Source organism: Beta vulgaris, chromosome 2, assembly GCF_026745355.1.
Source record: "Beta vulgaris subsp. vulgaris cultivar EL10 chromosome 2, EL10.2, whole genome shotgun sequence".
Taxonomy (NCBI): Eukaryota; Viridiplantae; Streptophyta; class Magnoliopsida; order Caryophyllales; family Amaranthaceae; genus Beta; species Beta vulgaris.
Genome location: NC_079203.1, coordinates 26,773,352 through 26,798,182, shown reverse-complemented (window position 1 = coordinate 26,798,182; position 24,831 = coordinate 26,773,352). Strand labels below are relative to the sequence as shown.

The 24,831-nt window shown below is 36.2% G+C and overlaps 1 protein-coding gene across 4 annotated transcripts; it reads left to right on the top strand.

Annotated features, from left to right (window-relative positions):
* The first annotated feature begins 429 nt into the window (after positions 1-429).
* On the top strand, positions 430-24,623 carry LOC104906137 (zinc finger CCCH domain-containing protein 37). 4 transcript variants are annotated; one of them, XR_007271177.2, is made up of 13 exons: positions 431-931; positions 6,200-6,444; positions 12,949-13,005; positions 13,093-13,161; positions 13,233-13,307; positions 13,434-13,649; positions 17,014-17,051; positions 17,141-17,187; positions 17,278-17,426; positions 20,196-20,249; positions 22,227-22,364; positions 23,596-23,700; positions 24,209-24,348. XR_007271177.2 is itself a non-coding variant. In XM_010694851.4 (12 exons), exons 1-12 carry the CDS (start codon positions 616-618, stop codon positions 24,383-24,385), a joined length of 1,581 nt encoding a protein of 526 aa, XP_010693153.1. In that variant the 5' UTR covers positions 432-615; the 3' UTR covers positions 24,386-24,623. The 4 variants fall into 4 exon arrangements, 3 of the variants coding, with proteins under 3 accessions (XP_048494861.1, XP_048494862.1, XP_010693153.1); XM_010694851.4 differs by lacking the exon at positions 23,596-23,700 and having other exon boundaries at positions 432-931; positions 24,209-24,623; XM_048638904.2 differs by lacking the exons at positions 22,227-22,364; positions 23,596-23,700 and having other exon boundaries at positions 430-931; positions 24,209-24,623.
* Positions 24,624-24,831: the final 208 nt, after the last annotated feature.

Genomic DNA, 24,831 nt, shown 5'->3' with positions numbered 1-24,831 from the left:
ATTTATAAAAGGGTCTAGGTTCATAAATTTTAGACCCAATAGGTCTTAGTCGGGTCTGAGTCCCGGAGAGCATGCGTCGGGTCCACATATGCTAGACCCGACCCGCATATCTATTTACATATTAGAGATTTTTTTTACCTAAACTCTAAGGTTTTATGAGTTGTGATTTTGTGAACTCGTTAGTGTTGTAACTCAGTCTAAGATTTGTAACTTGTAACATCTTAAGATCTAACGAGTTAATTTTTAAATCTTTGTTTAGATAATGATTAAATCATGAATGTAGGACCTATATTTATTCAGGTGAAACTTTTTAATTACATATATTCAAAAATGTGATTAAAACTTAAAACTAAAAAAAAGTCATTTAGAACTTAGTTAGAACCCATGAACCCGCTAAATATGAATCTAAAGTATCTAAACCTAACGAATCTAAGGCAGGTAGTCTGAGCCAAACACCCCCAATTGGCATCCCTACCTATAATAAACTTCGCTCAAGTTCCACTAGCAATCATCTCCACTAGGGGCTAGCAAGTAGCAACTAGTATGAATACCCTGTTACTTCAATTCATCTTTTTCATCGACCCTTCTTCAAATTAAACTATCAAGCATTCAACAATGGCGAATCAACTTTACAACGGTCACCAAAACTCACTTTCAAACATCTACAACCCCTCTACAAGATCCGCCATTAATACCACCTACCCTGCTGAACCACCTTCGCTTCTAAGCTCTTCCCGCTACCTTTCCTCTTTTCCCGACCCTCACTCTCTCTCATCTGACTCTCCTTCTGAATCTGTTCGCCGCTCTCTCTCCTACTCTGACACCCATGGATTGACCGCTGCTTCTAGAAGCATCGTTCCAACGGCTACTTCCACCTCTCTTTGGCCTTCTTTTGACGTGTTTTCTGCTTACAGGAAGCGCCCCTCTGAAGGTTAGGCGTCGTTTTGTTGATTCTGTTTTTTTTTCAGCTTTGTGCATTGTCTAGGGTTTGAGAGTTGTACTGAATTTGGATCAATTGATGTTCGACAATGTTTACGTGCGAATGTTCTTTCCGAATTAGTTGAATTGGCGAAAACTATTCGAGAATTTAGCTACTGTTGCTGATACTATTTGTTTCTAATCTATATGCTTTTCAATTGTATACAGAGTACGCTATTGGTTTGTTCAGTAGTATTCTTTGTGCCAATGATGATTGTTTAGTTATGTTAGGAACTGAATTAAGTCGAGAGCTAGATCAAATGTTCGCATCGCTACCCTTATTTAATAGGGTTTTCTGGTTGCTTTGTAATACTGCCTTCATGTCTTCCAAGTTATTCACTTTAATTAGGATATCTTTCCCTTGAGATTTGACAATGTTTGGGTGTTGGGTATTACTAGGGTTGACGAGTGATGAGGTGAATGCCAAGTTTTGGGGTAGTTTTTTTTTTGGTTCTTGAACAACTTTGGTTCATTTGAAAAGTACATTGGATGATTGGAGTTGTAAAATTGTCAATTCTTTTGTGATCCTAGAGTCGAAAAATAAGTTGCTTTTGGAATATATTGGATAAGTTACATATGGATAAGTTATTGCAAGAGATAAACTAGATTAGCTAGATGAAGCTATTTGGTATCTGCATAGAGGAATAGGAGCAACTTATGGGACATGCAAAAAACGGGTTAATTGGGTTGTCACTAGCTTGTTTTTCCGTAGAGTTGTGATAACTTAGCATTAAATGCTTCAAATAGGTGATTTTGAGGATACAATACTTGAACAGTTGTTGACTTGTTGCTGAGATCACCTTGTTTTTAACTATGTTGAGCATTTTCTTGATGGCTAGGATTGAAGTTGTCCTGTATCCCTGCTATTCGAAATGAAGTTTGGACAGGATATGGTTGGGATTGTCAACTGTCAAATAAAAGGGGATCAGGGCATGAGTCTTCACAATGGCTATCGTTCATAGCTTGAGGCTATCTTTCTTAGCTTGAGGCTATCTCGGAGCTTGTATGACATGTTGCACGCTCAAATGGTGGTGCATTATCAATAACCCATTAAGTCATTCCCATCTATGCATTGTCAATTAAAATTATCCGTACCTCACATCGGAACATCTCCTAATGGTGTTGTGTGTTGCATATTATAATTTTTATGAAGTATACTGGTTAGGGACTGGTATGGGAGATTTCAATGATGATAGAGTTTCTTGTAAGTATACTGTATATTGATTCCATTTTATTGTTATTGTTCTTGAGCGGTTATTTAAAAGTTCAAGAATTTTATAGCTTAGACTTGTTACAAGTAGCTGAGCTCTTGCGAAGTGATTTTAGAGATGTAATAGTAAAACTGCTTCTTTGGAGGGTGGCAAATGTCATAAGTATGCTTTTTTATGCGAATTGGTAAGTGACCGTTACATAACTAATGACACGACAAGAAAGTCGTGATTTTTATGGTGGAGTGATGTAACGGAAAGACAAGTGCAAAATTTGTTATGTGACATAATGTCTGAGTTTTAATTCCATGATTGTCAATTTTACATAGGTGGTAGGCTAATGGTTATTTTGAGTTTTGCTTCAATTGGTTTAATTATGCTTTTTTCACTTTATTTTTTGGATGGGGAGACTCGGCTAGATTAGGTTACTAAAATTGACCTTTTTCCTTGGCTTTTATTGTAAATAATAAGAATGGTAGTAAGGTGAAAGCATGAACGTTAGAGCCAATATGATTTCTGCTTATTTGCTTTAGTTTGTTCATGTAAGTACTAAGTTGTAATTTGTTATCGGTGGCAAGGAAAAAAAAAACCGCGGATGCGTTTCCGTTCGCGATCGCGGTGTCGTTTGTGTAGTCACGGAAGCGGCTTGTAACGGATAAATGGAACAGATTGCGTGCGACATGGCGTGTATTTTTTCACAAAATTCGTATTAATATGTTCTAGCTTTATTTGCATTGTTTTAGTTTATGAAGCATTATTACCACATAATATAATCAAATCTTTCAAATATTATGTTCCATCAGCTATATGATTAATAAATAAAAAATTTTTGGCTTTTTTTTTTAAAAGAACGGATATAACGGGGATAAAAACGTTTTGACACGGCGATTTCACGTTATGTAACGTACAATGCGGCAAGAAGTATGTGATTTCTATTGTGGCTCTCCATAACGAGATTGCGCGTAACAATGAATCCAAAATCCGTTACAGGTTGGACGCTCTATAACAGAAAGGGAGAGTTTTAATTCCATTATCGGGGGTCATCTGAAATGTTGTGTTTAATCTTTGTTCTTTTGATTAGATATCTGCTTTGTGTCTGCTGTGACCAAAATGACTATTTGTTGACATTGACCTGTTATTTCTCTTGCTTGCAAATATAGATTTGAGCAACTTTTTTTTTTTTTTTTTTACCAAAAGCAAGGCATTTTAGTTTTAGCTTGGAATATATATGGTTGTCTCTTGCAATGCTATATACCCTTCCCTTCTTGAGTTTTTAGACTGGGGTATGGGTTTGTAACAGATTGGATGCATGAAAGTTGTTTTCTTTTTTTTGGGTCCCATCAGATCTATTGTTATTTTCACTTTACATATTTAGAGTACTCCCAGTGGTTGCCCTGCTTGTGGGTTACGAGGAGAGAGAGTGTAAAAGTATTATTAGTTTATTTGGAGAGAGAAAAAAATTAGGCAAAAAATTGATGCCCACCTCTTCATGATGGACCAAGAAAAAGAGGAGCAAAGAAGGAATTGGAGGAAAAAGAAAATATGGTGGGTAGGTGGAAGAGTGAGAAAGTAATAGAATAATCAATGACCTCAAACTATAGAGCAACCATTGGTTATGCTCTTAGGTTATGTTAATGGACTATTGGACTAGGTACTTGTATGTGATTTGGGTGCATATTTTGGTCAATACTCAAATTTTAGGATGCTACCTATAGCTTTTTCCTTTACTTAATTGCAAGATATGTCTTGTTTAGTCAAAAATGAATATTTACGGTCACAAATATCTGGCAAGAAAATGTCTGAGCCATGTGATAGTTTCGTCCCAGGCAGTATGCTCAATATAGCCGACATATCCCCACAAACCAAAACCTATATGTATGAAGGTGTTTTCTTCTATTAAAAAGAAAATCTGAAATTGGGAAGGAAGAGGAGTATTGGCTACTATAGGTAAGTGGGGCTATGAGATTAAAGAGGAGTTTAACTGACATGAGGGTTACTATAGGTAAGTGGGGCTATGAGATTAAAGAGGAGGTTAACTGACATGGTGTAATCCCTCATAAAAAACAAGAAAGTGGCATAGAAACTATTTGGTAAAAGGAAGCCCGATGGAGATAGGAGAGTCTCTGTTGAAGTCTTTGAAGAGCTCGGAGGGTGTTGATAAAGATAGGTGTTATCCTTGTATCACATTTCCTGTGTTGAACTATGATGACACATTAGTGAATCAGCTGTATATTTCGTACTAGTGTAGACATTATTGGATGTGTTTAGACTTTAGGATATATAGATTTTAGATTTTCTCAACCTACATGTACAAGATTGAAACTTTAGGGATAGGATGGACTGGATAAAAGTCTAGAAAGCACTTGGCAGTTAGCAAAACCTTTTAGTCTTATGGTCGATTGGGGTTTAGGTACTTAGATTTTTTGAACCGTGGTCTAATATGATTGCCTTCGGGGGTGGGCGGAGTGCAGCACAAGGTATTTATAAAGCAAAGATAGTCAAGTGGGTGAGATACTATTGCAAATGTTAATGTTACTTGTTTGAGTTCCTGGCTAAGGCTATCCCTGGTGGACTTCGAAATTGGTTTTCAGACATTTATAAACACATCAAGGTAGGGGGAGGCCTCCAATAGTGCTGACATATGCAAGGCGTGGCAAAAAGAAGAAAACAGCTGAGAATGATGAGTATCACAGAAGTAAAGGGAATAATCAGTGAGGGACAAAAGGTGTCAGCAGAGGAGAATATTTCTGTTAGTGATTCTTGTCTATAAAAAGAAAGGGGTCTAGGGGGAGAGAGTTTAATCCAGAAAATTATTGAGTGAATAAAATTAGTGGGAGAGTCTGACCTCCCAGATGCCATGTTTATCTTGTAATTATTTGAGCTTTCCTTTAATCAAATATCTTTCTCTTTGCTTGCTGAGTTATATTTTCCTTTATTCTGTGTTCTTATCCTACTGCTGCTGGTTTGTGTGAATTGAGGAGATCCAATGCATTACAGCATGCTCGGTGCTCATTGTTCTTTGATGAAATCTATCACACATATTTGCCAGTCTTTCCGCCGATACCGCTATTTTTTGTTTTAACCCTCTTCATTGAGTGCCCGTCTCTTGGAAGTTGGAATTGTTTTGTTTTGTGTTCACACTTAGTATTTTTCTTTCAAGAACATACAGGTTGATTTTTTTTTTCCCCCGTAACTTCAATTTGGAGGATGAGTTCTGCCTAGGATTAGAGCTTTCACTTTGGAGTGCTGTCTCTTACAAAATGAACAGCATGAAGCGCTATAGAGAAGGTGGTACTTTATGGAATGATCCTTGATATCTATATATTATATTGCCAGAGTGGGAGATCAATGATGCCATTTGCTCATTATCATTATTTTTGTCTTCTTTGGATGAGTATCATTGCTCTTTTGAGGCATGTTTTTTATTTATTTATTTATGAAGTTGATTATAATGTTGAGATTGAATTTGTAGATGTTGTGGATTGGAGGAGATACATATCCTTAAGGAAAGTAGGCTCTATTTTTTTATATTTATAAATCCATCTATCCTTAAAGTGATTAGCTTGGAATGGAGCCATATAATAGCCTAGCCTTTGTTTGGGTGAAAGTCTTTTCATGGGCTGTCTTTGACGATCTATGCTGATGCCAAATATTTCTTAGATCTTATTAATTCTTCCAATCATGAGAATTCCTGATCCTCCTACATGTATAGTCTTTGTTTCCTAGTAATACATATATATATATATAATTTTATTTTTTTTGAAAAAACTTTGACTATGACAATTTCTTATATGTTGTTTTGCTGTCTCTGTCTCTCTATCTTTGTCTTTCTTTGAAATCAATAGATCTCATAGTTTCATTTTATAATCTGTATCATATGCCGTATTTTGTATATATTATCTTTTATAATAATTCCATCCCTTTATTTTCTAGCAAATATATGTTTTTATTCTAAAATTATTTGAAGTTATTTAGTAACACATACATTTGTGGTTTTATATCAACTACTATAGCTCTCTACAACCATTCTGTTCTGGGTGCCCACATGGTTGGGCAAAATGAGGCTTGGTTTTCTTCTGATTCTTTGGCCAAGCGCCCTAGATTCCAGAGCGCAAGCAATTTGCCTGTTTATCCGCAAAGGCCTGGAGAAAAGGACTGCACGCACTATATGCTTACTAGAACCTGTAAGTTTGGAGATAACTGCAAGTTTGATCACCCTATTTGGGTTCCTGCAGGAGGAATTCCTGATTGGAAAGAGGTGAATCTTTGATTCTTCATTACTTATTTAATTTCCTAGTCTTCATTATACTATAGTGAGAAAACATACAAACATTGTATTGTTGGTCAATCCCTTTTTACAATCTAGTTTATACTCCCTCCGTTCTTTTTCCACAATTACACGGTTTATTTATGTCAATTCTTTTTTGATGGTTACACTTTCAGTGTTATCTTTGATAATGTTTTTTATTTTATTTTACCCCAACCGACCCACATTATCGAATCATCTTTTTTTATTTTCACTAAAGAAAATGTCACCATTGCTTTTCCTTACATTATCCCACACAACACTATCTCTCTTCCTTGCCTAAAGATGTGTGTCTAACTTTCTATAGTAACTAAACCTATCGTAGGAGAATGAAGTTTGTATATTTATATGTAAATAAGTGAGAGGGTCATAGTAACTAAACCTAGCATAGAAGAATGGAGGTAGTATAAATATATATATATATATATATAATATAATATATATATATATATAATATATATATATTAATAATATATATATATATATATATATAGGCAAGATCACATGAGAATGCTCCTTACATGAGAAATGAGAATAAATCTCAACCACACGATTGGTTTAGAGTTACAACACTTATTCATTAGAGTTATATCCCTCAAAAAAAATTTGAATTCAAAAAAAAAATTGTTTTTTTTGAATTTTTTTTTTCAAATATTTTGTTTTTGGAGTTACATCACTTTTTCATTAGAGTTTCATCACTTATTCATAAGAGTTATAGCGTGTAATATTCATTCTCATTTCTCATATAAGTATGCATTCTCATAGGAACTCACTTCTATATATATATATATATATATATATAAGGGCAAGATCACATGAGAATGCTCCTTAATGAGAATGAATCTCAACAACACGATTGGATTAGAGTTACAACACTTGTTCATTAGAGTTATATCCCCTTAAAAAATTTTGAGCCCAATTTTTTTTTTCTAATATTCTTTTTTTGGAGTTACATCCCTTTTTCATTAGAGTTACATCAATTATTCATAAGAGCTATAGCGCGTAAAATTCATTCTCATTTCTCATGTAAGTATGCTTTCTCATACAAACTCACTTCTATATATATATATATATATATATATATATATATATATATATATAAGTATTGTCTTTGAAATCATGTAGATAATACTTTCTTTGTTTCTCAGTAAGTGACACACTTCGTTTATATGGATATTTCACAAAGAGTGACACCAAGCTCGAAATGGCAAATCTTTTTCATTTTTATTACAAATATGCGACTACAAAAGTAAGAGGAGACCAATACCTTTTGGCGAACTCCTTTAATTACCTTACTTTGTTGAGGTCCCAACTTCCTCTCTTACTTTCTTTATATTTCACTTATTGAGAAATGAAGGAAGTATATATAATAAGTTTTGTTATGTGTAACTAGCCTTATTATATGCAAGCAATGCGTGTAAAAGCACATAGAAATCTCAATTGCATTATAATATGCATGAAAAATTATTCACATAGTTCAGGCTTTCAGGGTATAGTTCAGGCTTTCAGGGTATCTTTTTTCTTTTGTTTTTTTTAAAAAACCAATAAATTAGAGAAGCTGCCATTGTTTTTGTTAGTTAAGGGTATAATTGTAAAAGAGGGTGGACACCAAGTCCTCCTCTTTTCACTTATATAATAGAGAGAATAGTATATTATCTTTAGTTCATATATAAAATATTAATTCAGATTTACAAAGTAAAGAGGAGATATTACAACGATTCCTAATGATAGGTATGAGAAGACCATTTATTACCTATTGTTGCATTTTATAAAGTATGACAAAGGGAATTGGTGAACTACTCCCCCATTTTATTGAGTAATTTTTAGGGTTTCTCCATGTTATAAAACGATAGCAAGTTTAGCATGCCAAGGTTTCCTCTTCCTACGCCAATCAAGGTTGTTCCATGTATTTGTGCTTGGAGTATGTTGAGTACAAGTGTTTGTCACACATAGTGCTACGGAGCTCTTAAATTAAGTTTAGGAGGCGATGATAATTTTTTCAATCGTTTGGTGGTGGTGTTTGTTCCTACTCAAACCAAGTGTCTCCTAGCATGTGCTTGACTGCCACCGGATGCAACTAACTTTTCTCTATAATATTATTGTGGGTGACATCTAGGACTTTAGGACATGCCTGCACAGGGATCTTGAATTTTACTTTCATTCTTTCCCTTTGAAAGGGATGGGCAATTATCACTTGACCTCTAGTTGAGTAATGGCATTATTTCAAGAATTATTGTTTTCTATCCAACATCAACCAGAGAGTACAATTGGATGGCTTGTAAGGGGGAGGCTTGTATGTGGCTTCAACTACTCTCTATGTGCTTTTCACTGTACTATGCTCTTCCCCTATCTATATGTAGACTACTGGATAGTAAGAAAAGGCAAGTGTTTTCTCATTTAGGTTTTTCTTGATTCCATAGACCACGAAAGATAGTAGCAAAGTGCTCTAGGTGCACTTTCCTATTTCATCTATTCGTTGAAGACTATTTGGTGTCTGTTAGTAGCTTTAGCTAGATATGTAGGTGGTTGAGGAACTGGAAGGTGAGAGTCCAAATTAGGAGTTGAAATCGCTGACCAAGGTGGAAAGTGCTATTTTATATTTTTATTTCCAGAATCTGATTCAAGTAGGGTTAACGAGTTTGCAGAGGTTCTTTTTTGGTCAGGACATAAGTTGTACTCAGTATATGGAGGCTTTGCTATTGCTTGTATGATATCAAGTGGGTGGTTCCAATCGTTGGTGGCTAGTGGAAAAAGTTTGGGGCCCTCTTTTTCCGTCTTAGTTCAAAATAGAAATCTATATTTTTGTAGTATTTACTCAATATTTTAGGTCTAGATGTTCCTCCTCCTGTCCTATGTTTTGTTCATATTTCCTTTTGATTTCTCTAAAATTTTGTCCACTTCTAAAATAAATTATTATCTTACTCTAATGAATAAGTGAGTTTGAATTAAATAGAGAGTTCTGAATGAGTTACATTCAGTGGAAAGGGTAATTTTTGAGAATGTGGACATGTATCATAATGATTGCATAAGATGTTGGATTTTTCGTAAAGGGGCTATTAAGATAAAACTATGCCGCTCAAAATTAGATTTGTGAAACAACAAGCTTATGGTAATAGGATAAAATGGTGAAACAACAATTGCAATACACATTACAAATATTGCAATACCTGGATCAATAATTTAATACTCTTCAAAGTTCGCACCTCTAAAAATTATTGTTTTTAAAGCTTACACTTCTTTTTTTTTTTTTTTTTGAAATTTTACTTTAATTTTCAGAACAATCTTTGTAGTTACTCCCTCCATCCCTTAATGTTTGCCCAATATTACATTTTTTCATTGTCATCTTTTAAAGGTTGCCCCATTTCTTATTGGAAATTAAGACTAATTTGTCTTTTTTGTCACATAAGCAAAAGCATAAGGCCCCCAACCAACACAATAGAACTCTTAATAAAGTAACAAAACCAATATGAATCAAACTTTAATGCACGAAATAAATAATTTTTAGACGAAGGCACTAAAGTAAAACATATAAAAGTGTATTGAAAATGGGAATTAGAATCATGAGCGATTTGGAATATCGATAAATTTTTACTTGTTGATTAATTTTATAAAGGTTTGGGGAATTGGAAGTGTTATAGAAACTTCCAAATGTAGACAGAAGGGTGAACTTGTGCACATGAACTCAACTCTAGATTCCAAGGCTGATTAATGTAAGGAGTTCGCTGATGATGGTTCTTATGTATTTATATCTATGTCACACAATTCCCAGAGAACGCAGAACGGGTTCAGGAGTCGAATTCAGCTTTTAGGGTATTGCTATTTAGGAAAAGGCCTCCTTTTGTCAATTGCAAATTGTGTTTCAAATCAGCCATCCAAGTTCACAATTTGAAAGGGACTTGGGTTCATTTTGTGACACTGATTAATGTCAAAGGATAAAAGTAGAATTCCTCTCATGTTTAATGTGATAAACATCTTGCTATTTTATGGCTCTTCTCCATGGGCACAACCTAAGTTAAGAAAGCGCACCCAAGGTGTCTCTAGGCACAAGTGGAGGTGCTAGCCAAAACACTTCCGGCAGCCACAGCGCAATACAAGAGGACAGTGCCATACGAGGTAACTGGAGGCGGCTGCCTCTTGCTGGCTTTGGAGAGGAGGAAGTGCACCGGGGCGTATGCTTTTGGGCAAGAGACGTATAAACAACTTTATCTGAGCTGAATACAAAGAAGAAGGTGAAGAAACTTTTAAATTAAATGTTACCTAAGCTTTCAGTAACACATTTCAAGCAAAAGCCCCACTTAATTGCATGAACTTGATAAAATTTCAGCTAAAAATCAAACTCCCCAAGTTTGGGGGCAAAACCCTACTTTGCGAATTGGGATCTATTTTAAATTTAGAGGTCAACCAACTTGCTAGCTACAACAAAGATAGCTGGTGAACATCCTGGGTGACATCTGGCACTAGATACGGCGGTGGTCGTCGCCGTTGAAGAGTTTTCAGGTAAGTATTCTTCAATCTCTGCTCTTCTTTGTCTTCGATCTGCTTTTCCTGTGTCTTCATTCTGCCTTTCTGTCATCTTCTCTATCCTTTTCCCTTTCCTTCGATCTGGATTCTGAAGCTTATGCTTTCAGATCTTATTTTCTTTTTCCAATTATTTTATTTTCTCCATTTTGTTTTAAAATCAGCCACGGCTCATCATCAGATTGGAGAGAGTATTCTGTGTAAGTAATCTGTAGAAGTCAAAATTAGGGTACCGGACCCCATAGAGTAAAAGACTCACATTCACGTGCCCCTCTCCTTCTGATTTTATCAAGGGCTTTTTATCTTTTTCTCTTTATAAGGATCTAATTATTGTTATTGTTTAAACGTATATATGGGCTCATCCACTGAAATTCAATACAAAAAAGCAAATACAAAAAAGAAAAAGAAATAATAGTGCGCGGCGGTATGCCTGGCCTACAGATATGAATGCTTCCCTTCGCCAAACCCCTTGAGCCTCCCTTCCTTTGCACCTCGGTGCGCCTTGCACTTTTAATACTAAGGGCACAGTAGTGGCCAATCAATCAAGCTGGCTTTATGAGTCTGATATTGGTGTGTTCTACGTACATGCCGAAGTATTAGACTTGCTATTTTATAAAACATTTTATGAATTTTGTCCAAATGAAGGGTAGTCCAATCCATGTCTGAGTGTCAAGATAGGTACGTGAGTTAATAAGAAAAATTTAAGCACAAAAGGTAGTGGTAAATGTCATTTGTGTCTGTGTGTTTGTGGTTCCCAGGAGAAATAAGATTAATATAGAGAATGAAGAATGAGGTATTGTGATAAGATGCCTGAATATAACATGACTGGCAAAAGGTAAATGCTTTGCCCATATTGAGAGTATACATTTAAATTAAATGTAGAAAGATTGTTTGAGAAGAGGAGGTTGACTTGAGAGAATCTGGTGGGAAGGTCAATGCTGAGGTGATAAGCTATGATTGAAAAAAAATTTGAATCTCAGAAAGGACTCGTTTATATGACACTTGATAGGGATCCCCCTACTGGACACTAGTAGGTAATGCTTGACTTTAGGTTTTTTAGCAGGTTGGGTCTTCCCCATTATCCCACATGTTTTTGCTTTTACTCGTTCCATCTATTCCAATATTATCTGTTCAGTGTGTGCTTAAGTATTAGTTCTCCTTCCTTTCAGTTGATGAGAAATTATTACTTCTCCTTTGTCCAAAAACGCTTTCTTGATAAATGACCTCCTGCATTAAAATGTTTTTGCTGCTGTTAAAAGTAAAATTGAGCATGGCATTCACAGAGAACATATTCGTTTTTTTTTTTTTTTTTTTTTTTTTTTTTTTTTTGTGTCCCTTAATTGTGTTTGGAAGCATTTGTAATCGCGAGTTTTGTTGTCGACAGAAAACAAACAGTAGCTTTTCCTAATTCACATCTGTTGGTTTCACGGGCTCTTTTGTATATCCAAACCTGTAACATCATTATGGGTGTTCCTTCATGATTCGATCGATTTGTTTATCCTTGCTGAACAGCCTTGAGATCTCTTGGTCAACGAAGTGATGCCTCGTAAAATTTGGCACTTCAATTTCCCCTATTTTTTGTTTGCTTGCTCCTCTCTCTTCTCTGTGCTTGGGTGTCTGTGTGTGTGTGTGTTGAAGGGTGTTGGTATTGAAGTGGAAGAGAAAGTTGGAGTACCCTCCATTTTACAGCTTACAGTAAAGTAGACAGTTGCTTCTAAAACCCTTCCCGTTGCTTAACCTAAATAGTTTATCTACAATGAAAATGAGTTACGTGCACTCATTTTACTTTCATATTATTGGCAGTTTGGAAATCATTAGATCCATGACTCTCAGTTGCTGGAGTCTGGCTTTTAGTCTTGTATTTAAGGTTGAGGATCGTAGAGTAACTTTCTTGCTATTAACGACATTTTTGTGACATAAGTCAATTGCTTGATGCAGCCTCCCGCAGTTCCTTCTGAAATTTACCCTGAAAGACCAGGAGAGCCAGACTGTCCGGTATGTGTGTGTGTGTGTGTGCGCGCGTGCACTTATGTTCTCTTTGAAATCCCTTGCTCTGCCTTACTACTCTTGCTTTATTTTCAGTACTTCTTGAAGACTCAAAAATGCAAATTTGGTCTGAAGTGCAAATTTAATCATCCAAAGGATAAACTGGTAGGAGCACGAACTTGCTGTATGTATTTTCTGTCAGATTGTCAACGTTGTGCCTAATTGCTATTTGTTAGATATTGGCCCAGGATACTTCTGCCGAAACTGATGCTTCAGATTTACCTGAGAGACCAACGGAGCCTTTGTGTTCGGTACGAGTTGCTCTTCTATTTTCCGACCGCGACATATCTCTTAGTTTTAATCTGTTTTAATCTCAATTCTAGGTAATTCTTCTTCAATTATGTAGTGAGTTACATATTTGTTTCTTTTATGAACAGTTTTATACGAAGACTGGAAAATGTAAATTTGGCGCAGCATGCAAATTCCATCATCCAAAAGATATCCAAGTGCCATCAGATGGACAAGAAGCTGATGATGAAGAGCAGACTCATTCAATAGACCATCTTGGTACTACTAGTGATGGAAATTCACTCAAAGCGCTTACCTCAAATCCTGCATCATCATATAACTCTAAAGGATTACCCGTACGTATGGTAAGTTTTATGATGGAGAACCTTAATATCATATGGTCTCATTACTCTTATAGTTTTGATTATTTAATGATTACTTCCTATGTCCTAGAATAGTATGAATGTTTTGCTTTTTTGTTTGTCCCAAATTAGTTTGAACACTTCCAATTTTTGGCATGGTCCTTCCAATATTATACATCCGCCGTTTCTCAATAAGTGGAGCATAGAGAAAGTGGGGGAATACTAAGGAATGTAGAGAGTGAAAGTTGGGACTACAATAAAGTAGAGTAATTCAAGTGATGAAAAAAAAAGTTGTGGTTCCCTTTTGCTTTTTGGTGGCATATTTGTAATAATATTGAATTTCTTTTAACCATTTTGAGCTTGGTTTCACTTATTGTGACTATTTCAAATAAGGAAAATGTTGCTATTGTTGAGAAATGGAGGTAGTATTAGTTTTCCAACACCCTTTTTGGCCCACTAACTCCTATTATATCTACTTTTCAATTGAAAAATACCTCACCAACCCTTATCTCATCTATTTTTTAATAAAAAATACTTGATGATGTAAGTGTAAAAACACCTTCCAAAGTGAGGATGATGATGATGATTTTAGACTTAAAATCAGAATACTCACTCAACTCTCTTTAGGAACTCACAAACAAGGATAGTAGTGACCAAAATTGAAGAATTTATTCAAAGTTATGGGTTTTTTGGCTTGAGATAAGACTTACTCAAGTTCCCCTAAGCTTACTACTCTAGAAATCACTCAAAGTAAGAAGGGAACACTCAAACTTGAGACAAACTCAAAGTTAAAATGCTTCAGACACAAGGTTTTTGATTTAATCGCACCAAGCTGATTTGCTCTTCTTATTAGCTCATATATTTAGGAGATACAAGTTTAGAAAGGAAGGAAAAACATCACCTAAACATCTCCTAGAAAAGCGTCGAAAGTGATACTTTTTTAGCACACCAAAAGCCTCCTTGACTCACTCTCCTTCTTACTCCTTGTAATGGTTCATTAATTAGCCATTTTTGAGCAGCAACATGGGAGGTAAATCCAATCCTAAACACACGCCTATCATAGAGCATAGAAAACGCCTCACTGTCATGCCCCATCAAATTCAGGTAGGTAAATTTTTAAACCCCTACTTTCATCAAAATGTCTAGGAGGGTCCATCTCGCCTTCTCCCTCTAGAAAGTTCAGTTTTTGAGTGGTTTGCAAAGCCATTTCAGCTATAGCATCCATTCTTGTATTTTGCCTATTTTTTTCCTCCTCAATCTCTTGTGTCCTCGTCCCCAAGTTAGCCAATGTTTCCAGTAACATCCTAGTAACATCGTCACCAGCCATCATCTTCACTAGTTTGCTAGGATACTACAATTACAATGGAGGAAATACTGACGAAACTTTAAGCAACTGAACACACAGGAAAAAAGGGCTTTGAGACTCTCATAGGCTTACATATTCAGAAAATTCAGAAATTTTAAGCAATGTAAATGAAAAAACAAAATTCATTAAAAGCTTTCAAGATGAGGGAGAATTCTTGGTTTTAAATTCAGTATGCTCAACTGGATTGTTTGTGGCGTTGCTTTGAAAAAGTGCCGAGTTTGATAGCAGGAAAATTCAAAAAAATTTGAAAAAAATTGGAAGTATTCTAGACAAAAAATATCCAGATTCAAAAAAAAATCACCTAATTTGGACACTTAAGTCTAAGAAATCGCTCTTGAAAGTTGACTGAAAAAAGTGATCGAATTCCAGCGATTTTTTCTTCATGCCAAAACACGATTTTTCATCAAATCTTTTTAGTAAAGCTCTAATACCACATGCTGTAAGTATAAAAGCACCTTCCCATGTAAGGATGATGAATTTAGACCTAAAGGAATTAGAAAACGAACTCAACTTTCGTTCGGAACTCATGGACAAGGATAGTGACCAAAACTCAAGAACGAACTCAATGTTTTGGGGTTTTAGGCCTTAGATAAGAGTCATTCAATCTTCCCTAAGCTTACTACTCATGAACTCACTCAAAGTAATAAGGGAACACTCAAACTTGAGACAAACTCAAAGTTAAATGCTTAAACACATGGTTTTCAATTTAATTAAACCAAGATGATTTGCTCCTCTTATTAGTTCATATTTATAGGAGATGCAAGCTAAGAAAAGGAGGAAAAACATCAGCTAAACAATTCCCAGATAACCGTCCAAAGTGTTTGGTTTTAGCACACCAAAAGCCTCCTTAATTCACTCCCCTAATTACTCCTTGGAACAGTTCATTAATGAGCCGTTTTTTAGCAACATGGGAGCTAAACCCACTCCTTAACACATGCCTATCATAAAGCATAGATAACTGTAGCTCTGGTTTATTACAACTGAAATTAACAACACACTTAAGCAAATAAATCAGGCCCAAACAGAGTTTGGACTCACAACAGGCTTGCAACAAACATAAGCACACATACACACGTCCAAAACAGCAGCAATGCATCTCCAATTGGGCCTCAAGCATACTCCCATGTAATGCATGTAGCAAGCTCGGGCTTAAAAGTAAATGGAGAGAACCCAAGAGCTTCTAAGACAAGGATAACCAGTTCATGAAACAAAGAGCCTTTGGGTGGACTTGACTTTGGATCACTTGATAACAACACTACAACTTATCTCCTTAAACTATGTGTGCCAACAAATTATCTCTCTGGGATGGATGGAGTACTTTCTTTCTTTAAGATTTTTTTTAATGTGATGTTCACCATTTACCACTGTTTATTTCTGGGTTTAATTCAGTAGGAATGTGATATATCCGTTAAAATTCCTACACGCGGCCCTGAATTGGAAAATGGTTGTGGAAAATCAAAGAGCCAAAGTTTCTTATTGTATCTGAAAACAGAACTTTCAATTGCTTACTGGAAGAAGAAATTATTTTTCTGGACCTTCCTGGAGAAATTCTTGTGTTAACAGCCTCAATAGCTTCTGGATTTTGTTTCCAGAATAGTAAGTGCTGTTTATGTTAATCCAAAATTCAATGCTCTTTTGACTTCTTTTATTGTAAGCCGGTTTGACTTTGTGATCAGATGCATTGCCTTGGCATATACTAAATGGAAATTAAATTAGCAAACACCCAGATGTTGTCTTATTCAATAACTTTTCTTGCTCTTCATCCTCAGTTGGAATGGAAATAACTTGAAGGACTTTTTATTTATTAATAGTTCATTTATCCCCAAGTTTTGGTATCCAGTGGATTTGTCCTGCTTTTATAAGGTTCTTTCTATAGTGTATCACGAATAGAAAGAAAAGAAATACATTAGTACTTCATTTTGTTCCTTTTAATCATGTAATCTTCTGAGCTGTCTTCCCTTATTATGTTGGTCAGACCTGATGCTTTGTAATTTGTGACAGGGTGAAGTGGATTGCCCATTCTACTTGAAAACTGGCAGGTGAATATGTTATGGCATATTCAAATTTAGTTCCTTAGGGTTCAGGTTTTTCACGAATTTACTTAATAAGTGTATATGTTTTCTCGCAGCTGTAAATATGGGGCTAATTGCCGATATAATCATCCTGACAGGAATGGTAACTGCTGTGTTATTTTTATAATGCTTATAATTTGCGAAGTAAATTTGATTTGTTGTGATCGTAGCTTTAACACTGCAACTGCAACAGAATTATCTTCTCCGTTCTCGGTTATCAATCCCAGTTCTGCAGTGGTTGGCCATGCAGTTCTTCCTGCTCTAGCTAGTGTGAGTGCTGGGCTTATCAATCCTGCTGCCTCAATTTTTCAAAGTCTTCAACCCGGCCTGCCTCAAACAACGGTAATTTTTATGGTGCTTTTTTGGCTGACATCTAAAAATAAAAATTGCAGCATAATGTCTGATGCCTATTGAATAATCATGTCCTTGTGCCATTGCATGCGTTTCATTAACATATGCCTTGAACAGGCTCCTAGGATTCAATCCATCAACTTATTTGTTTTCTGACACACTTGTTTTATACGTGCCAACTCAAAGCTAACTTAGCCAATATAGGATAAGTATAGGGTCGAATTCCACAAGGAAGTAAGGATGATCACCAATCAATTGCTAATTACAATGAGCTAATTCTATTTTTTGGGCTTTTTGTGAATAACTAGAGGAATACTACTAAAAATACAATGGAATTTCAACTAGCAAGAAGATTTAAGGCTATTTGAACTAAGGGATAACTCAATAATAAAAGAGGCACTAGGTAGGAATTCACCGATAATTAAATCATAACCAAACACTCAAACATGGGGAGATACATGGGATAATCTGGGGGAAATCATTCATATGCATTTTATGCAGTTTCTCAATCTAATTAGAAAGGCTAACTAATTAATCATAACCTATTTTCATGGTATGACTATTAATCAAGCATATCCAGATGTCATATATCCAGATGTCATAATAATAATCAACAAACCCCTAAGTCGAGAAATCTCTATCTTCATGGTATTTTCAACCTAGCGATTAACTAGGGTGTACCCATGACTTCATCTATCAACCCTTCAAGGGCTCCAAAATAATGCTTCAAATTTGATCATTCAATTAAACATTCATGAGAAAAGGAAGCTAATCACCCAAATTTTACCCAAAGTCAAACCGCCAAGCTCGACCTAAGGTTCATGACATTATAAATGGCGCATCCTTCCTCTAGTTACTAAACTACTCACAATCCATAGAAATATGAGAAAATAAACAAGATTTGACATCATCATTGTAGTGAATATGGAGAAAGAAAACCAAGCTAAATCCCGCACTAATTAGAAAATACTTAAGGAGAGCATATATACTAAATGATCTTCAATAGAGAAATATGAAATCTTCATAAAATTTGGAAATTGTAGCTTGCAGAACTTGTAGATTTACTTTTCTCTCCTATAGGGCTCTCAGGTAGACTATTGTTTGTCTCAAAGCAATTAGTCATAAACCCGAGAAAAGCAAGATGAATAACAATATGGGACTATGATAGGACCAAACACAACATCTAGGACATGAGAGATATGATCACTACGCAAACTAAGCATCAAAACGATCTTGAAGAAAGCTTGATAGCACGTGATGTAATGCAACCCACTCTTTAAATGTGCATAGTATTGCAGAATTTCAGTTTTTTACTGTAATAATGGAACTAGTCAACCTAGCTGCTCTATTATGCAACCTAAGTGCACCTAAGAAATATATAAATAAATAACACATCACTTCCATCCAATCACACCCTTTTTTAAGACTTTTGTTTGTTTAATCTTCCATTCTTCCTCATGTATTTCATACACTTCATCTTCATCTCAATTGTTTATATTACTTGGGTAAGGGATGTTAATGTAGCCTACTATAAATAAAGCCTCCCATTCCCCCTCCCTAGAAATAAAGGAAAGGAGAGAAAGAAAGATAAATATGCACATAGGTGCAAGGAACCATTGGAGTGTATAGAGAGAGAGAGAGAGAGAGAGAGAGAGAGAGAGAGAGAGAGAGAGATAGAGAGAAATAAATATGCACCTAATTCACCCCAGCAAAAAGTGCAGTTTACAAGGAGTTTGTTATGTGAGATAGGCACTATGGGGATTAAATGATGAGACAAGGATCAGAAATCTGTGGGAAGGGATAGGAATAACATAATGTTTATACTTTGTTTGGTATGGGTTTAGGAATTTACTGGGAATAAAGTATGTTTTATTTAAATGCCCTTGACTAACTCTCCCAACTATTCGTCTCCTTTTTTATTAATGGTATATTTGTCATTTTTTTGTTATCCTCGCTTACTGTAGTCCTCAAATAAATATAATCACCACCAAAATGAATGACGATGAATTGAAAAATGTTCACACGACAGCCGTATAATGTTATATTTCGCCATTACAAACTGTTCCCGGACGTTACAGCCAACAGGATTGTGCTGTTTTTCCATGCATTAAGTAGATGAAATAGTTCACTTCGGGAAGTATGGCTGTCTGTTTCTTATATCTTCGTTGGGACAGCTATTCCTTACTCTTAATGGAGTTTCTGTCTCTGGACAGACCACTACTCAGCTTGCTTTGCATCTTTCTGTGAGACCATTCTGTGGTGATGCGGATTTGTACTCAAGGCTGTATGTAGTTACATGCTTACGTGGCAATGGCATATAAACAATGCAAGGATTGAGATAACACAAGGTCCCATTTCAAATTGAGTACATATTGTGAGAATGGCAATGGTACGATACGAAGGAAAGGGTGCCGCCGTGCCGGTATATGCGTACAATCTGGAGGAGTTGTTGAAAAGACTGGGTCCAATGATAGTATATGCCTTGGTGAATGCTGAAGCATTGTAATGAAGATATAAATTTCACATTTAATGATGAATTGATTGATAAGCAATTAAAATTGAATTGTCATAAATTCGAAAATCATATTTTTCTCAATAAAGTTATGCGTTATAATGATATCTTGCGTCATGTATTCTTTAGACTGATATTTCTGTCTACTTCACTTTCTTTTCTTTTTGGTTATTAGTCCCAATATTCATTTGCTGATGTCCTATGTTTTTGCTTTCTTTAAATCTTTCTTTTACAAAAAAAAAACAAAGTTTGGACAGGTCCCAGTCATATACCCTCAACGCCCTGGCCAGATTGAATGTGATGTAAGTACTATGATTTGATATTCATTTTCTTTTTTAAATATTTATCGATCTGTTAGGAGTCAGAACTGTGATCCTGAACTTTCATAAGTTGTTATTCTCTTCTGCATTGTGGCTGTAGATCAAGTTTTGGCTCTTTACATCATTGTTTTATTTATTTTCCTAGGATACATCGACATTATAAATTTTATTTAGGGGCGTCTTCCCATATGTTTGTTTTATATTTTTGAAATATTGCATTTTAATAATCCAACCTTTAATCGGCCTTCTTAAAACAGTCCCACTTATGAGTTTAAATAATCCAACCTTTTGGTGGAGTCTTCTCATAATGGTCCTTGATCTGTTTGCGACCTGAATAATAGGTCGAGTGTGACACGTGTCACACCCTCATTTGTCAAATTATTTAATTTAGAAAGTCCACCACAGCTCTTCTACCCTACCAGCCACCACGATCTACCTTCTCCCTCCCATTCCACCACCACCTTCATCTCTCCTCCCCCTCCACCACTCATATTCTCTCTTCTCACGCACTGGCCACCGTTACCCTTCCACAACCCCTTTTTCTCCCTCCCATTTCCGGATGCCTCCCCCTTCCCTCCATTCCAGTACCCACTGCTGCCTCCCCCTTCCTCCCATTCTAGTACCCACCACTGCAGTTCACCACAAACCAGAACAATCAATAAGAACCTTGTAGCTAGTAACATTAGGTTGAAAACCCCAAAAATTTTAACCCAAAGAAAGAATCTGTGAGAAGAAAAACCCAGATTTTTAGTTCTTTTTAGGACCCGTTCAACCAAATTTGTGGAAAGTTTTTGAAGAAAATGGGGAGAGGCGGAAGAAGATTCTGGGAACAAAAGAAAGAAAATGAAGAACGAGAAGGGGGTTTGGGCTGCTTTTGGAGCCGGAACTTATGGCGGTGTGGCGCGGAGGTGGGATGCCTGGAGCGTGCTAATGGGTGTGCAGATGGCCTGGGCATGGCGGTCTGACGGCAGTAGTGGGGGATATGGCGTGGTGCACAGACAGGACACCTGCTTGAAATCCACTGGTGGGAGGCGCAGGCTGTTGGCAGTGGTGGTGCAGTGGGTGTGCAGTGGAAGCGCAGGTGTGGTGGGTTTTGGTACTGAGACGGAGAAGGTCCATGGTGCAGTGAGCGTGGGTATGTGGAGATTTCAGGGTGGGGAGGATGGTATCTGGGGTGGTGGGGCCTGTTTTGAAGGGGAGTGGTGGCTCTTAGGGGTGGGGGCTGGGGGATGGGGGCTGGTGGCTGGGGAAAGGGTGGGAGGTCAATCTAGAAATAGAGGTGAAGGGGATTAGAGACAAATGAGTAGGAGGGAGAAAAATTACCTGAAGTAAGGTGACTTGGACCACTATAAGAAGACACTATCAAAAGGTTGGATTATTCAAAAATAACTTAAAAGTGGGACTGTTCTAAGAAGATCGCTTAAAGGTTGGATTATTTAAATCCACTTTTCCTTTAGTTTTTGTACATTGCAAGTTGGGAGATGGTCTTCCCAGATGGTCTCATTCCAAAGGTAACCTCTTAATAAGTTGAAAAATGCCACTTGCCTTCTTTTTTCTATCCTCCATTTTGCTCTCTCAATCCTGCCAACAGATTAAATCCATATCAATCTGATACTATTTGAATAACAGATTAGTACTCACTCGACCTCAGAGACCATAGTCAAGAGCAACAGATTAGTGAATTTGCATGAACTATTTACTTGCTGTAGCAGGTGGGTAACCTGCTGGGCCCTGTAAAGAGCAAAGCCCCCCATAGTTAGGACTTCTAGAGGTTGATTGATAGGAGACCTATTAACAATGTTCGGCAATAGTTGGGACCCTTGCCATCAATTTTTCCCTTTTTTTTTTTGGTAATTTAAACTAAATATTTATATTTTGTATAATCTGGGAGTTTAGTGATGCGTTGTCACTGTAATTCTTGACTATGGTCTCTGATTTCTTTTGCAACCTTTTGGCCAGTACTATATGAAAAGAGGAGAATGTAAATTTGGAGAAAGGTGCAAGTTCCATCACCCTATTGACAGATCTGCACCCGCAAGAAACCAGACCCTAGAACAAAATGTTAAATTTACTCTCGCAGGTCTTCCAAGGAGAGAGGTAAGTCTGTATCTACTTATTGCTGAAGGAAAGCATCTCCACTATGCCATGTGCTAGATTTAAATACTCTTGTGTATGATATGTTAACCATGTTTCTAATTTGATCTCCCCAAACATTTAATGTACTACCTTGATTTCGTATATTGTTTTGGTTAAGATTTTTTTATTTTACCACCTTATAAGTACCCTGTTTTATGCACCGCCTTGTGTTTTTTTTTTTTTTTGCAAATTTACCACCTTGACTCACTAAAAAACACCACCTAACTCTTTATGAGGTCAAGATTTCGGCCAAGTGGGGCCCACTTAATGGATATTAAAAATTTTCCCCCCCTTTTTACTCTCTCCCCCATTTCTCTTTCTTCCCTCCCCAAACTAAAATTACATTATTTTCTCGAACTTTTCTTTATCGCAAATCTCAAATTCCTTTCTTCTAAACCCAAATTAACTTAGGGCTTATACTTATCTCTATCCGCCATATTCGACCACAATCAAAAGACATTTTCAAATTCTTAAAATATAAAAAGGTATGGATTTTGAATCGGGTTACAAAAGTTAGAGTTCTTGGTTAATTTTTGGGAAGAAGATTTGAGTCGTTATGTGCCTATAAATCATGAAGAGAAATTTTTCACCAAATCAATTATTAAGCTAAAGAAGAGTAGAAGACCATAGATGCACCATTTTAGGCCCAATTTACAAAAAAAAAAAAAAAATCAATTTGCAAAAAATTGCCCAAAATCAAGCAAGAATCTTATCCTACAAAAATCGATCCATAAAGTATACATATAGTAACTTAGGAATCAGCAATTGTCCTTTAGTTCAGGTCAAGTATCTCAGGAATTCGTAAGCCCTAACTTGGTTTAGGTTTTCATGAACGAATTTTGGATGGATTGGAAGTTAGAAGTTTGGTTTTTATGAAGGGGAAATGAGAAAGAAAGGTAAAACAGTTCGGTGGGTCCCACCTTGCTGGCTTCTTCACCTTAGATGAGTCCAGGTGTTGATTTTTAGCAAGTTATGAACTCTAAGGTCGTAAATATGAAAAAAAAAACCCAAAAGGTGGTAATGCATAACACAAGATACTTATAAGGTGGTAAAGAACAAAAAATCCTTTTGGTTACCATATATATATTTTTTTTAGAATGAAGTAATATTGGCATCTGTATTTAGATTCTTTAGTCTTCAAATTGTTAGGCTTTTTATTCTGATATTTATATTGTCTTTATTGCAAGGGCAGTGATTATTTCGAGATAATGCTCATTACTGCCAAAGAAAATCAAGTTGATAGGATAAGATTGCCTGAACTAAATTGCCCTTGGAAGTTCATCACCTTGTCGCAATGGTATTCATATTAAATTACTCGTGTAGGAGGTCAGAGCTAGAGAGAAATAGTGTTTTCTGCAGCAACTTGCTATAGGAATGTGCATGTATGCATACATATAACATATGTCATTGCGCACATTCTGTCATTCTTCAACAAGCCCCATTCTATTGTATAGCGTGGAGGTGTTTAATGTGGATAGTCAAAAGTTATTTGTCATTACCTTGTGGAAAATACTTTCCGTAGTCTTCCCTTTTTTCATATCAGAAACAAATCGGTCTCTAGAGTTTCTGCTCTTATATAAACACCAAAGGTCTTAAGTAGCACAAATGTCACTATGAGAAAAGTGAGCCGAATATTTGGCGCGGAAGCTAAACATATGCGAGTTCAGAGACAGATGACATTCTAGTAGAGTAGTAGTCTCACCATCTTTTTTAGTACTCTATTAGTACGAAACTACAACTTGACATGCAGTGTGTAGGTCTGCTTTCATTGTTATGATTTTAAAATTTAGATGCGATGTATACAGGGTGTTCAACACTGCCCCTTCTATATGAAGACTGGTACATGTAGCTATGCCGTTAATTGCAAGTTTGACCACCCACCTCCAGGAGAGGTCATGGCCGCAGCAGGAAAGGAAACATTAACAAAGGCTGAAGAGGAAGGGAAAGAGAGTGAAGAGGGTGCTGCAACAGCTGAAAAGTAGCAGCAGGCTTTTGTTAATTCTAGAATTCTTTTAGTATATACCAGATCCTTTGTTGTTGGAAACAATTTTCTGTTTGTTTCGATACGTCATGCGTCTATTTTGTTTCCCTTTCCCCCCTTTGAAAGGTATTAATCTCTAGAAATGGCTTTGGTCTACAAGCGTTTGTTTGACTTGGAAGTGCTTGAAGAAGAACTTAAATGGTATTTTCTTCGTTCTCAAATAAATTTCCATTTAGATATTGGCACATGTGTTTAGCTCTGAGATAAATTGCCCATAAAATTTGGGCATGTATTTTAATAATTTTAGTAGGTAGTACAGGCATCATTTTAAGTTTTAACAGTGTCGAAATAGGAAATAATAATTTCATTGGAAGTTATTGGAGAAGGGAGTTCACAACATGTTTTATACCAATCTGACTAACTAGATATCACTGAGCTAAGCCAAAA

What these genes read in the sequence shown, in the direction of transcription:
- LOC104906137 (XM_010694851.4), top strand. Translation starts at nt 616, where the DNA reads ATGGCGAATCAACTTTACAACGGTCACCAAAACTCACTTTCAAACATC. An exon ending in CAACGGAGCCTTTGTGTTCG is followed by an intron (nt 13,308 to 13,433) that starts GTACGAGTTGCT and finishes TTTTATGAACAG; the next exon opens with TTTTATACGAAGACTGGAAA. An exon ending in TAATCATCCTGACAGGAATG is followed by an intron (nt 17,188 to 17,277) that starts GTAACTGCTGTG and finishes CAACTGCAACAG; the next exon opens with AATTATCTTCTCCGTTCTCG.